This window comes from Gracilinanus agilis, chromosome 4 (genome assembly GCF_016433145.1).
Source record: "Gracilinanus agilis isolate LMUSP501 chromosome 4, AgileGrace, whole genome shotgun sequence".
NCBI lineage: Eukaryota > Metazoa > Chordata > Mammalia > Didelphimorphia > Didelphidae > Gracilinanus > Gracilinanus agilis.
In genome coordinates, this window is record NC_058133.1 from 25,035,509 (window position 1) to 25,049,020 (window position 13,512).

At 43.3% G+C, this 13,512-nt stretch overlaps 1 protein-coding gene across 2 annotated transcripts; it reads right to left on the reverse strand.

Annotated features, from left to right (window-relative positions):
• Positions 1–4,684: 4,684 nt before the first annotated feature.
• Positions 4,685–11,743, reverse strand: DIO1 (iodothyronine deiodinase 1). 2 transcript variants are annotated; one of them, XM_044674287.1, is made up of 5 exons: positions 11,413–11,743; positions 9,598–9,741; positions 7,082–7,281; positions 5,131–5,233; positions 4,685–4,948 (listed from the first exon to the last, which is right to left on the reverse strand). In XM_044674287.1, the coding sequence occupies exons 1-4, from the start codon at positions 11,741–11,743 to the stop codon at positions 5,165–5,167; spliced, it is 744 nt and encodes a 247-aa protein (XP_044530222.1). In that variant the 3' UTR covers positions 4,685–4,948; positions 5,131–5,164. The 2 variants fall into 2 exon arrangements, with proteins under 2 accessions (XP_044530222.1, XP_044530221.1); XM_044674286.1 differs by having other exon boundaries at positions 4,685–5,233.
• Between the last annotated feature and the right edge of the window lie 1,769 nt (positions 11,744–13,512).

Sequence of the window (13,512 nt, forward strand, 5' to 3'; positions counted from 1 at the left end):
CATCTCCTTTACCATTTTTTAATATTCCATTACAATTGTATACCACAACTTATTCAGCCATTCCCTAATTGGTGGGCATCCTCTCAGTTCCCCATTCTTTGCCATCACAAAAAAGAGCTGCTATAAATATTTTCATACTTATGAGTCCTTTTTCTTTTATCTCTCTGGGATGCAGGAGGTGGTATTGTCAGATTGAAGAACATATACAGTTTTAGTTCTCTTGAGCATTATTCCAAATTGTTCTCCAGAATGGTTGGGCCAGTTCTCAAGGAGTTTATATTCTGACATATAGGGGAGTGATGGCCAGGAGATAGAATTTGGTCCAGAAGTCCCTGAAACAGTGAGTGAAGCCATAGATCAGTTCATTGAAATAAGGGTGGCAGTGATTACAGTCCCTAAAGCAAGGGGCAGGATAGAGTAACCAGGAGAATAGCAAGAAGATGGCAGAGGTCAGTAGCCATCTACAATCATGGTCCATTGATGAAGGCCGGATAGAAACTACATATAATTGTACTCACACCCAAAAGTCATACTGAAGTTTAAGATAGGGGCAATAAGTCCAGCAGTTGGGGAAATTAGGGAAGACCTTGTGTAGAAGGGAATATTTGATATGAGCTTTGAAAGGAGATGGGAAAGGCTTTTTGCAACCTGGCTTAGTAGTGTGATAATGAGATTAAATCTAAAGATGGGCAGTGTAGATTTAATCTCATCACAATTCTACAGGCTAAGCCTTTTTCTCCTACATATACATCACTATTAGGGGGAGATACTTCTATTGTTTCCTATATACAGGAATTACAGCACAAACTGCTTGAACTCCATGAATCCAGAGCTGCAGTACAAGCAGGACCAATAGATTTTTCACTGTGACCTGAACCCAGGAGACAAGGTGTAGTTAAAGAATTTCCAGTGCACTGGAGTAACTCAGCCTTCCTGGGAAGGTCCATTTCAAATATTGTTAACCACTCCAACAGCTATAAAAATTGGAGAAAAGGACTCTTGGATTCATTGCTCACAGTAAAGAGAGCACCTTCTATTGAAACTGATTGACTGTATCCTGTTACAAGCATTGGAGATAATAGTCCATAGAAAACTGGTCACCATTTTTGGGAACACATTGAATTCCTGAATTTTATTTTACTATTGCCTTTTATTTTTCCAATAGAATATTTGATTTTTCCTTTTTTTTTAATCTCTTGTACTTAAAGTATGTGGAATCAATATTAATCTTTTTTTTGATTCTGCAGTAATATGTTTAAAATATATTTGCTATAATATTAATGCATACCCAAAAGTTTTAGATTATGGAAACCTGTCATTTATTGATAAATGTTTTGGGACTATGATTAATGTTTATGTCTGATTCTAGGAAATGGGATCAAAAAAGGAGCACAAACTTCATCTGCACAATGCCATACAAGCACAGACTTAATCTGAATAGTGCCATGGAGCACAAGTTAAAAAAACAAAAAAACATACCAATCCAAGTAGGATTGTTGAACTTCTATGCCAATACAAAAGGACTTGAACCTAGTGTGAGACTTGAAGTTGCGATACTTGACATCTGTTAAGACGTAGGACACTTAGTACCACAAAATCAAGTACCTAATAATTGGCTGTTCTGTCTCCACTATCCCTGAGAACAAAGTTAAATCGGACCAGGGAATGTACACTTCCCTTACACACAAAATCTGGTCCTCTTTTCTCTCTTATGGTATGGCAACTTCCTGTAGCCTTGGCTGCCAATGGGTAAGTGCAATGTTATATTGTCCTATAGATTTATGGGAAAGAAATTACTTTAATTGGACCCTAATAAAAGGCCTGTTATGAATTTATTTTTGTTTACTTAGAAATGTTTATATAGAGAGATTTTTGATATTTTGATTCTTATTTTGAATTTTTCATTTCTCCCAAAATTTAATTTTTCTTCTATTTGTTTTTCTTTTTATGTTTTGGGGTTTTCTTTTGATAATTGACTCATACACCTCATAACTCAATGATATATTCTGAGCTGATCTGGGTGTTGATCAACACTCTCTTCAAGGAGGATTGTATTTTCATAAAAATCCAAGATTTAAAATTTTGTTCGAGAAAATTATCAGGAAAAGAAGCTTGTTTTGAATCCAGAAAATGAGCTATTTGGAGAAAGATGCCTACAGAAACCTACACTGAATCAAAATGATCCAGAATGAACTTTAGGATATAACTGATTGAACTTAAGGGGATTGAACAATTATTTTGAATTGTAAACTCTTGCCCGAATTTTTTTTTGTTAGCCACATTTTGTCAATGTGTCTAGCAAAACATTGGTTTTGCGCTCTCTCTCTCTCTCTCTCTCTCTCTCTCTCCTATTTCCATCTTATCTCTAACTATTGTAGTTAGAAGATTTTTAGGGGTACAAGATGATTACATCAAATGATCAATTGGGGAGATGAGTCTCCCAAATGATTACGGTTCTGGGGGGATTGTGATAATGAGATTAAATCTACCCTGCCCATCTTTAGATTTAATCACCAAAGATGAAAACATCTCCACTTAACTCACAAGTTGGGAGGTCTGTGACCCACATTTGCTAGAGTGAGTGACAAATCAGAATTTACTGACTGCCTCCTGGGCAGTCCTAAGAAAAGTGTCTGTTATGATTGGACACGTAAACTAGGAGGAAGGCACAGGAAGTGACCAAAAAGAAGCCCCTTTAAAAAGGGAGTTCAGTGAGTTCAGCAGGGCTTTTGGGTTCGTGTCTTACATCTGAAAGGGATCTTCTGGTTCGTGACTGGGACTTGGAGGAGCTCTGGACCTGGGACCTTAAGATCTTGTTGAGAACTTTCTTAAATCTTTCTCTTAGAATTATACATGGTGAATGTAAAGACTAAATCTTCCTGGAATTCCAGGGCCTTCTAGCCCTCGGCCTTCAAGGCGGAACCTCTCTTGACTGAGGGCTAATTAGATCTGCCTGGGTTAAACTAGGAGATCAGAGCAAATTACCTAGTGTGTTAGATCACTTATCCTATCTTATCCTCTCTCCCATTTCCTTATTTCTTCTTCTTCTCATTTGTAAATAAACTTCCATACAAGTCAATTTGACTTCAGGTTATTCCTTAATTGGGGATTGATAATTATTCAATTCCCTGGAGACCAAACCTTTTAATATTCACCCAATCAAAACCCCTTTTTACCCCTTATGGTAGCTAGAGAGATAGAAGGTCCTAGGTTCAAATCTGACCTCAGACACTTCCCAGCTATGCAAAGCTTAACCTGAATTGCCTAGCCCTTACCACCCTTGGGAACTGATACTTAGTATTAATTCTAAGATAGAAGGTAAGGATTTTAAAAAAAATAGAGGAGGGGAGAAGCCAAGATGGCCAAAACTGCTCTGACTATCCTTCCAAACCAATCTTTAAAAAGCCCTTCAAAATGATAGGAATCAAAACTCAACACTAGGATGGAGTCAGGGGCCCCTCCCGCTGAACACAACTTGAAAGGTAGGTAGAGAGTCAATTTTCACAGGATAATGGGGAACTGGAAGCAAAACTTCATACAGAGGAGTGCTGGCTGACCACCCTCCCACCCCACCTACTGTGTAGGTTCCATGACTGGGCATAGGCTAACTTTGGGATCCCAGGGCAGGGGCTACACCAGCAAAAAAAGCACCCCTTGAAGTCTCAGGCCCTGGCACAAGCTTGAAGTGAGGTCCAGACATCCAGCAGGCTGGGCCCTTTTGAACCTCAAGACTGCATTGAAGACTTAGCCCCAGGACAAATCAGCAAAGAGGAGACAGAATTCCCAATTCACGGGCAAAATTAAAAAAAAAAGGTTGGAGCCAAGATGTTGGCTCAGTAGCAGCAGAAGTCTGAAACTGCTCTGAATAGCCTTCCAAATTGATCTTTAAAAAAGCACATCAAAAGAAAAGGAGTCAAAGCAAGAGGGCTGAGGGAGCTTTCCCATTGAACACAACCTGAAAAGTAGGTGGAGAGAGTGGATTTCCACAATAAAAGGGGGGCCCAAAAGCAAAATTGCACACAGAGGTAACAAAAAATTGGAAAATGAGGGGGTGTCCATCAATTGTGGAATGGCTGAACAAATTGTGGTCTCTGATTCCATCATTCCTGCCTCTGCAGTCTGCCACATTTCTCCCTACAATCCCCCCACTCAATTATTTCTGGAAAGGCCATGTCAATAAATTACATTATTTTTGTAATTTGTAATTTGATGAGCCACCTTCCTCTGGGCACTCTTCCCTTGTGTGTGCTGAGAGACCCTGTTTGAATGTCAGCTTCCTGAGGGCAGGGCCCGTCTTCCTCTGTATTTGTATCCTCCATGCTTAGTCCAGTGCCTGGATCAAATGAAGTGCTTAACAAATGTTTTTTCTTTTTTTTAAACCATTGCCTTCCATCTTGGAATCTATATTGTATACTGGTTCCAAGGCAGAAGAGTGGTTAAAGCTAGGCAATGGGGATTAAATGACTTGCCCAGGGTCAAACAGCTAGGAAGTATCTAAGGCCAGATTTGAACTCAGGACGTCCTGTCTCTAGGTCTGACTCAATCCACTGAGCCACCCAGCTGCCCCCAGTAAATATTTTTTCAATCATTCATTCATTCATTCATTCATTCATCCGTTTGTTCAATCATTCACCATGAGCCTTTCTGTGTGGAAAAGAAAATGAGAAGGTCACACAGTCAGAGGTCTTCTTAGGAACTTTTAATCACTTCCATGTGTACTCACTGCCTCTTACAAACATTTTCTCACATCAAATCCCAGCTGCCCTGAGCTTTAGGCTGTGACTATCATAAATAAATATTTGTAGAAGCAGGATGGAAATGCACAACAACAACGTGTCTAATGGATCCTTTCCTAGCTGGATGGAGTCTGCTATGACTTGCAGAGACACCAGAAAGCAGATTTTCTTAAACAAACATGCATCACTGAACAACAAGTTGAACAGGCATCCTTTAAGACAAAAAGAAAAGAACCAGTCAGGGAGGCTTTAATAATGTCTCTGTGGTGTTGGGCCTGGCCCTGTTCTCAGGGAACTAACAGTCAGCGGCTCCCTGAAACAACCACCCTTAGCTCAGCCAGAATATTTGGAATGAATGATCTGAGGGGCTTAGAGGGTGGGAAGCCTGAATCACCTCTGTCACTGGAAGTACAGAACTTCCCAATGGTTTATCTGCTCAGTGTTTCCAAGACAGACCGGACCTCTTCTGGGTTGTAACTCCAAGGGCCTGGTCCACCCTGAAAGAGAAAGAACCATCAGATGGGGATTGACTAAGATGTCAATCTTTGCTCCTTACTAAAGATCTGATGCTTAGAACTGGAAGGCACCCTACTGACTAATGGGCCAAACTCTTCATCTTCTTCTTTTCTAAATCTGTCTTAGAATTAGTACCAAGTATCAGTTCCAAGGTAGAAGAGTGGTAAGGGCTAGGAAATAGGAGTCAAGTGACTTGCCCAAGGTCACACAGCTAGAAAGTGTTTGAGGCCAGATTTGACTGGCCTGGATTTTCCATATCCAGGCCTGGCTCTCTATTTGCTGACCCACCTAATTGCACCCAGTCCCTTTCTTTTACAGGTGAGCAAATTAAAGCCTGGGCAGCTAGGTAGTACATTGGATAGAGCATTGACCCTGGAGTCAGGAGGACTTGAGTTCAAATTTAACCTTAGACACTTTCTAGCTATGTAGCCCTGGATGAGTCACTTAACCCTATTTGCTTCCATTTTACCATCTGTAAAATGAGCTGGAGAAAGAAATGGCAAACCACTTCAGAATCTGTGCCAGAAAACTCCAAATTAGGGTTAGGAAGAGTCCAAAATGACTGAAGGACCAAAAAAATAGTTCAAATCTGACCTCAGATATTCACTAGCTGTGTGGCCCTGGGCAAGTCACTTAATCCCCATTAGCTCAGTGTTCTTATCTGCAAAATGAGCCAGAGAAAGAAATGGTAAACCACTCCAGTATTTTGGACAAGAAAACTCCAAAAGGAGTCACTAGGAGTTAATGAGAAAACAACTGAATAACAAATCGAGGCCTGGAGAGTAGCCACAACTGGTGGGTGTCAAAGCAAAATCTCTAACCCAGATCTCCCAACTCCCAAGATTTCTACTTCAAGTCAAAATCTACTTCTGCAATTTCTGCCCTTGGCGTTCTTCCCTGTGACAAGTCTTCAGAAGATCCTGTCCAACACCCCCAGTATCACCAATGTGCAATTCATAATTTAGAACACCTTTCCTTGTCCTCTCCACCCCCTATCCCCAGCACCCCTCAAAGCCCTTCTAGCACACAGGTAGCAGGGATTAACGGAAATATCAGGGGGGCAGGAGCCCTGTCCCCTGCACGAGGGTGCAGAGTGGAAGTGGCTGCCAAGTACACCAAGACGAAAAGGAAAGAAAATCACAGGGCTCCAAAGTAGGAAGCCTTCAGACATCATCTCATACCATACCTCCATTTTACAGATGAAGAAACTGAGGCCTCGCCATTTGTCCAAAGTCACACAGGCAGTAAATGCTAGAGCCCGTCTCTAATACCTCTAATGTCTCATTAGCCCCAGAACTAGTGATTCTATCCTGATTTCTTGCCTCTCCCTTGGGAGGCTGTTCAAGATGGAGGGAAATACAATTGGAGAACACTTCCTATTTTCAGGTTTTGTGGGTCGGGTCTACCTGGGCACTTGCTTACTTTATGTACTTTGGTTATCTGTAGGATACAATGTGAGTTGGAGCCACTGAAGAGGAAACATATTAGTCTGTATTTAGATTTTTCTTAACTTACCTTCTGTCTTAGTATCGATTCTAGAGTAGCAAAGAGTAGGCAATTGGGGTCAAGTGACTTGCCCAGGGTCATACAGCTAGGGTATGTCTGAGGCCAGATTTGAATCCAGGTCCTCCCAACTCCAGTACTGGCACTCTATTTACTGAGGCGCCTCTCTGCCCCTTGTCTGTATTTATCTTAACACTTCCCAAGATTATATTAACGTTGTAGACAGCTGTGCCGTCTTGTTGACTCCCATGGAGCTTGTAGCTCCCTAAAACCCCCAAGTTCTTTACCACAGAACCCATGTGAATCCTCCCCCTCCCCCCCCATACCTTGTAGAGGATCTTGCCTTCCAGAAGAATATAAAAGCGCTCTGGGAGTGCAGCATAGTTCCTGGTGGTCAAGTTGTCCATGGTGTCCACAACGATGGGGCACAGTGGTTTCCTGTCCATCAACAGCTGGGCAGCCTCCATGCGATCCTGGAGGGTGCGATGCTTTTTAATGTCTATATTGTTTGCAAAAGCCCAGCCATCTAGAAGAGACAGACAAGTCAGGTTAGGTGTCGAGTGTTTCAGTCTGAAAAGGAAAGCATTGAGGAGAGAAGCAGTGAGTGGGGCCCAGGTCCTTGATGGGTCCTTTCCCCTACCCAAAGTTCTCTAGTGCATCTCTGTCACAGCTGGAAGCTGGCATCCAGCTCCAAGGAGACACTTGCCCAGTGGAGTTGCTTATTTGGGAAGAACAAATGGGAATTTGCAGCATTTGGAGGAAGACAACCATTGAGTTCAGCACCTTGGTAGAAAACACATCGCTAAGCTGCCCACCAGAAACAGGCTGAGGGCATGTGAGCACTACAGGACTTGGGGAGTCAGAAGACCTGGGGTCTGCCCGTCATAGGAGCAGCTACATTGAATCATAGATTTAAAAGAGAAAGGGACCTTTGAGATTATCTGATTTAGGGAGTTTTTAATCTGGGTTCCCTAGATAGATTTCTGGTACTTTCTGAACTTAAATACATATATACTCAAAAAAAAAAAAAAGTCCCTTACCATCCATCTAAGAATTGACACTGAGTATTGTTCCCAGGGCAGACCAGTGGTCAGGTCTAGGCCCTTGGGGTTAAGTGACTTGCCCAAGGCCACACAGGTAGAAAGTATCTGAAGTTGGCTCAGTGGATTGAGAGTAGGCCTAGAGATGAGAGGTCATGAGTTCAAAACTGGCTTCAGATACTTAGAGCCAGGTCTAGAGATTGGAGGTCCTGGGTTCAAATGTGATCTCAGATACTTGCCCAGGGTCATAAAGCTAGGAAGCATCTGAGGTCAGATTTGAACCCAAGATCTCTTGTCTCTAGGCCTGCTCTCTATCTACTTAGCCATCTCACTGCATCCCCTTTTTTTTCTTAAGGAAAGAAATAATGAATAGAAAGAATTTAGAAAAATTCAGAATGACTTGGATCAACTGATATGGAACAAAAAAAGCAGAGCTATGAAAATAATTATGTAATGAATAGAACTATATATAGAAAAATGGCACTGGGGAGATATTGGAATTCAGATTAGTGTAATGATGAAATGTATCTCCCTCCCCTTTGACAAGAGGTGGTGGATAAAGAATGCAGAGTATTGTATATGCTATCAAATATGGTGGACATGTTGGATTGTTTTACTTAACTATTTTTCTTTGTTAAAAAAAAAGAAGTATTACTTGGGGACGATTGGATGAAGAGATATAGATAAGTAAATAGATAGATATAATATTTCTAAATCTGCATTTAATTAATTAATTAAGAATATTTTTCCACAGTTACATGATTCATATTCTTTCCCTCCCCTCTTCCCTCCCTCTTCCCATAGCCAAGAAGCAATTCAACTGGCTTTTACATGTGATAGGTATGAATTTTAAATTAAATTTTTATCAATTAAACCTTTTTAAAAAGATGGCCTTTCCTACATGAACTGATGGGGAGTGAAATGAGCAGAACCAGGAGAACATTGTACACAGTAACTGAAACATTGTGGGATGATCACATGTAATCGACTTTGCTACTAAAAGCAATACAATGATCCTGGACAACTCTGAGGGACTTAGGAGGAAGAATGCTATTCATATCGAGGGAAAGAACTGTGGGAGTAGAAATCCAGAAGAAAACATGTGATTTACCACTTGTTTGTATGGGGATAGGTTTTGGGGTTTTGGTTTTAAAAGATTAATACAAAAATGAATACTATGGAAATAGGTTTTGAACAATGACACATGTATAACCCAGTGGAATTGCTTGTCATCTCTGGGAGGGGGGAGAGAGGAGGGGAGGGAGAGAATTAGAATCATGTAGCCATGGCAAAAAATTTAAAAATAACATTTTTTAAAAAGGGAAAATAGAAAAAGAAAAAGATGGTTTTTGGGGGCCCCTCGTCTCTGAGAGTGCGATATGCAGCTTCAAAAAAGAGAACTAGGGGAAGGCAAAAAAGTATCCATACAGTACCTACTATATGCCAGGCCCTGTAGCACTTAACAGATATAATCTCATTTGATCCTTATAACAACCCTGGGAGGTAAGTGGTGTTATTTATGATTCCCATTTTACAGGTAAGGAAACTGAAGCAAATAAAGATTAAGTGACTTGCCCAGATAGACCTGACCCAGTGTTCTATCCAATATGCTACCAGCTGCCAGTGACAGAGTCTTGAGATTTGGGAGGGACCTCAGAAACCATCTTTTCCAACCTGCATCTGAGAATCCCCTCCTGGTGGTCATATAGGCCTCATTAGAAGAATAGCAGTGATAAAAACCCAGAGGTTGCCATGACATAGGCCAGCTGGCCAGCCACCCACTCAGGACCGTGGATGAATACCTGTGGCATGAGCTTCTTCAATGTAGATAATGAGAAAATCTGCTACTGAGCTGAAGTCTTCAATGATCTTTTGGAACTGGTCAAATTTGAAGATAAATGAGGGTCAGGTGCAGCTTCCAAAACTCAACACCAAAGGCCTGTTGCCTGCAACAGAAATATAAGTATGAAACCCTGGAGTCCACTGACATGGCGCCAGGCAGTGAGGAGCCTCCTGGGCCTCAGCTGAAGAGGGTTCATGGCTCTGAATACAAACTGGATCATCAAATGTAGGTGTGTCAGATTGGGAGAGACCTTAGAACAGGGGATGTCAGAGCTTGGAGGGGACCTAGAACAAGGCATGTCAAAGTGGGAAGGACCTTAGGTCAGAGAATGACAGAATTGGAGAGGGTCTCAGAGCACAGAATTTCAAAACTGGAGGGGACCTTAGGAGAGAGAAATTCAGAGCTGGGAAGGACCTTAGAACACGGAAAAAACATTAGGTCTGGGAGGGACCATAGAACAAAGGATGCTAGACCGAAGGCTAGACCGTACAACCCTGAACATAGAGGAGAAAGTAACCTTAATCATTTTTTCCAACTTGTTAGTTTTACAGATGGGGAAACTGTGGTTCAATTTGTGACAGAGCCATAACTAAAGTGCCCTCTGTTCCAGAGTGAGGTGGAGAAATAGGAAGCTGGCACATGTAATGTGAAGTTAATTCAATTCAGCCAGTACCCAATTGGTGCCAGCCATTGTGCAGGGTGCCGAGGACACATCATCATAATGTGATGATAGATGTGGCTCTGGCCTGATCAGCCCAAGGTGATTCTAACCACTGGGCTACCCAGGCAAAGTGAGTTAAGGCAACACTGGCCAGTCCATATACTAATGGCCCCACTAGGTACTAATGATCAAATCAGCATCAAGGAAGCTTCTTTAGTCCAAAAAGCAATGGTAACATTTTCAGCAGGTCCTGGTCAAGTTTGGTTCTGAGATTTCCAGGGTCCCTCGAGTCAGTCCTGTGGTCTGATAGAAGGGAAAAAGGGCCAGACTTTGAAGTCCAGAAAGTTGGGTTTCGGACTGCAGGCTCTGCCCCTTAGAGACTGGGTGGCGGAGGGCACTTTGCCACCAGGAGTCTTGGTTTCCTCACCTATAAAGTAGGAGGGAAGGAGTAGGACTGTATTAGATGGTTTAAGGTCCATTTCCAAGGAGAGGCTGGAATTACTCCCAAGCAAACCATCATCCACAACTCTATTTAATTAAACCTGTCTTTATTTATTTAAAAAAATATATGTATATATATATATATATTTTTAAATCCTTATCTTGGGTCTTTAATCAATACTGTATATTGGTTCTAAGGCAAGAAGAATGGTAAGGACTAGGCAGTGGGGGGTTAAGTGACTTGCCCAGGGTCACACAGCTAGGAAGTGTCTGAGGCCAGATTTGAACTCAGGACCTCCCGTCTCTGGGCCTGGCTCTCCATCCACTGAGCCATCCAGCTGCCCCCAAGCCTGTCTTTATTAAGTGCTTTCTGTATTGGATTCTTTGTGGCAGGCGCTTGGGCTACAAAGACATAAATCAAAGAAGTCTGCTGACCACTGAACAGTCCATAAGATGGTCTCATAGACATTCACTCACAGGATTGGTCAGACGTCCACTGAAGTAGACAATTTCCCCATTTTGAAATTGGGGAAAGCATGACCCAGATGGACAACGTGAGCCGGCCCCCTCCCGTGGCTAGCGTGTGACAGCGGCGCTTTGGCTCAGTCCTGCTTACTGACACGTAGCCGAGGTCACCTTTCCTACTCCCCCGAGCGAGGACGATTCACTGACCGTGCATGAAGTCCCAGATGTGGTGACTCTCTCCCTTGAGGCTGACCACAGGGCAGTTGGGGGCCGGCCCTCCCTGTAGTGCCTGGTCCTCCAGCCGCTGCCACCGGACCTTCAGGACAAAGAGGAAATAGGGGACAGTGAAGAACGTGGGACCCCAGTTCTCATACTTAAAGTTGGGGTTCTGAAAAATGCTGCTCTTCTGGCCCATGCTCAGGATGTGCTTCTTCATCATGTCTGGGAAAAGGGTCTTCATCAGCTTCCCCACCACAACGTGCCCAACCACCTGGAGCAAGACCCAGAGACGCTTGACCCAGAACAGCAGCTCCGCCATGGTGGAAATGGGGCCCCAACCTGCCGGGCAGGAAGGAGGCTGCAGACAGAGTAGGAAGAGCCTAGGGAATGGGGATCAAAAGGGCAACCATGGGTGAGGTCACAGCCCAGCAGGGGAGGCCACCAAGAGGGTGTGGAGCCCTGAGCTGGGTGCTGGCAGAGCGCGGGGCCCAGGCCTGTGCCAGGGGGTGGGAGGGCCAAAATCTGGCAGGGCCATAGGACCAGGAGAGGTAAGGGAAGTCCTGAGGAAAGTGTGGGTCCTGGGTTTGTTTGAGAAGATCGATCAACAAACGCTAATTAAACATCCAGGAGGTGCCAGACCACAGGCTAAACATTGGGGATGCAGAACAAATAAAGGCATGCCTAGGCTAATAAAGGCCATGCCTGGGCACATGGAGCTCAGAGTGGTCCTTGGAGGGATGGGCTGACCCAGCAGTGTCCCACAGGGGACTGCCCAGAGCTGCCCGCAGCAGAAAAGGCCAGCTTGATTTGGCTGAACGAAAAGAGACATACTAGGGAGGTGAGAATATTGCTGTTCTCCTTTCTAGGTAGATGCCGAAGCTTCACAAATGCTTTTAAGGACTGGACTTAATGGCCAGTTTCTCTGTCTGTCTGTGTCTCTGTCTGATTGTCTCCCTCTCTCTCTGTCTCTCCATCTCTCTGTCTGTCCGTCTCTCTGTCACTGTCTCTCCTCTCTCTCCCTCTCTGTGTCTCTCTCTTCATCTCTGTCTATTTGTCTGTCTTTGTCTCTGTCTCTCCTCTCTCTATCTCTGTTTCTTTCTCTGTCTCTCTGTCTGTCTCTTTCTCTCTCTGTCTCAATCTCTTTCTCTCTCCCCTCTCTGTCTGTCTCTCAATCTCTGTCTCTGACTCTCTCTCTCCATCTATCTCTGTCTCTCTGTCTCAGTCTCTTTCTCTCTCCCCTCTCTGTCTCTCTGTCTGTCTCTTTCTCTCTCTCCCCCTTCTCTCTCTCTCTGTCTCAATCTCTTTCTCTCTCCCCTCTGTCTGTCTCTCAACCTCTGTCTCTGACTCTCTCTCTCCATCTATCTCTATCTTTCTGTCTCAGTCTCTCTCAATCTCTCTCTGTCTCCATCTCTCTTTATCTCTGTCTCTCTTTCTCTCTCTGTCTCTACCTCCTCTCTCTCTGTCTCTCTCAATCTCTCTCTCCCCTCTCTGTCTGTCTGTCTCTCAATCTGTCTCTGACTCTCTCCAACTCTGTCTCTCTGTCTCAGTCTCAGTCTCTCTCTGTCTCCATCTCTCTTTATCTCTGTCTCTGTCTCTCTTTCTCTCTCTGTCTCTGCCTCCTCTCTGTCTCTCTCAATCTCTCTCTCTCTTTCTCCTCTGTCTGTCTGTCTCTCAATCTCTGTCTTTGCCTCTCTCTCTCCATCTCTCTTTATCTCTGTCTCTCTGTCTCTCAATCTCTTTCTCTCCTTCCTCTCTTTCCCCATCTCTCTCCTCTTTTTCTCTGTCTCTGTCTCTCTTTCCTTTGTCTTTCTCTGTCTCTCAGAGCAAAATAAGTTTATTTGGGGCAATCAGTCTTGGAGATAGGAGGTCCTGTGTTCAAAACTGACCTCAGACATTTCCTAGCTGTGTGACCCTGGACAAGTCACTTCTTCCCATTCTTCTGCCTGGGAACCAATACTTAGACACAAGGTGAGGGTTTAAGAAAAAGATAACTCTTATTCTACAATAGAACATTAAAGGAATAAAAATCAAATCAAATGTAAACAAGAAAAAATTATAACACCCCTTTCTCTCAATCAGTAAATATTC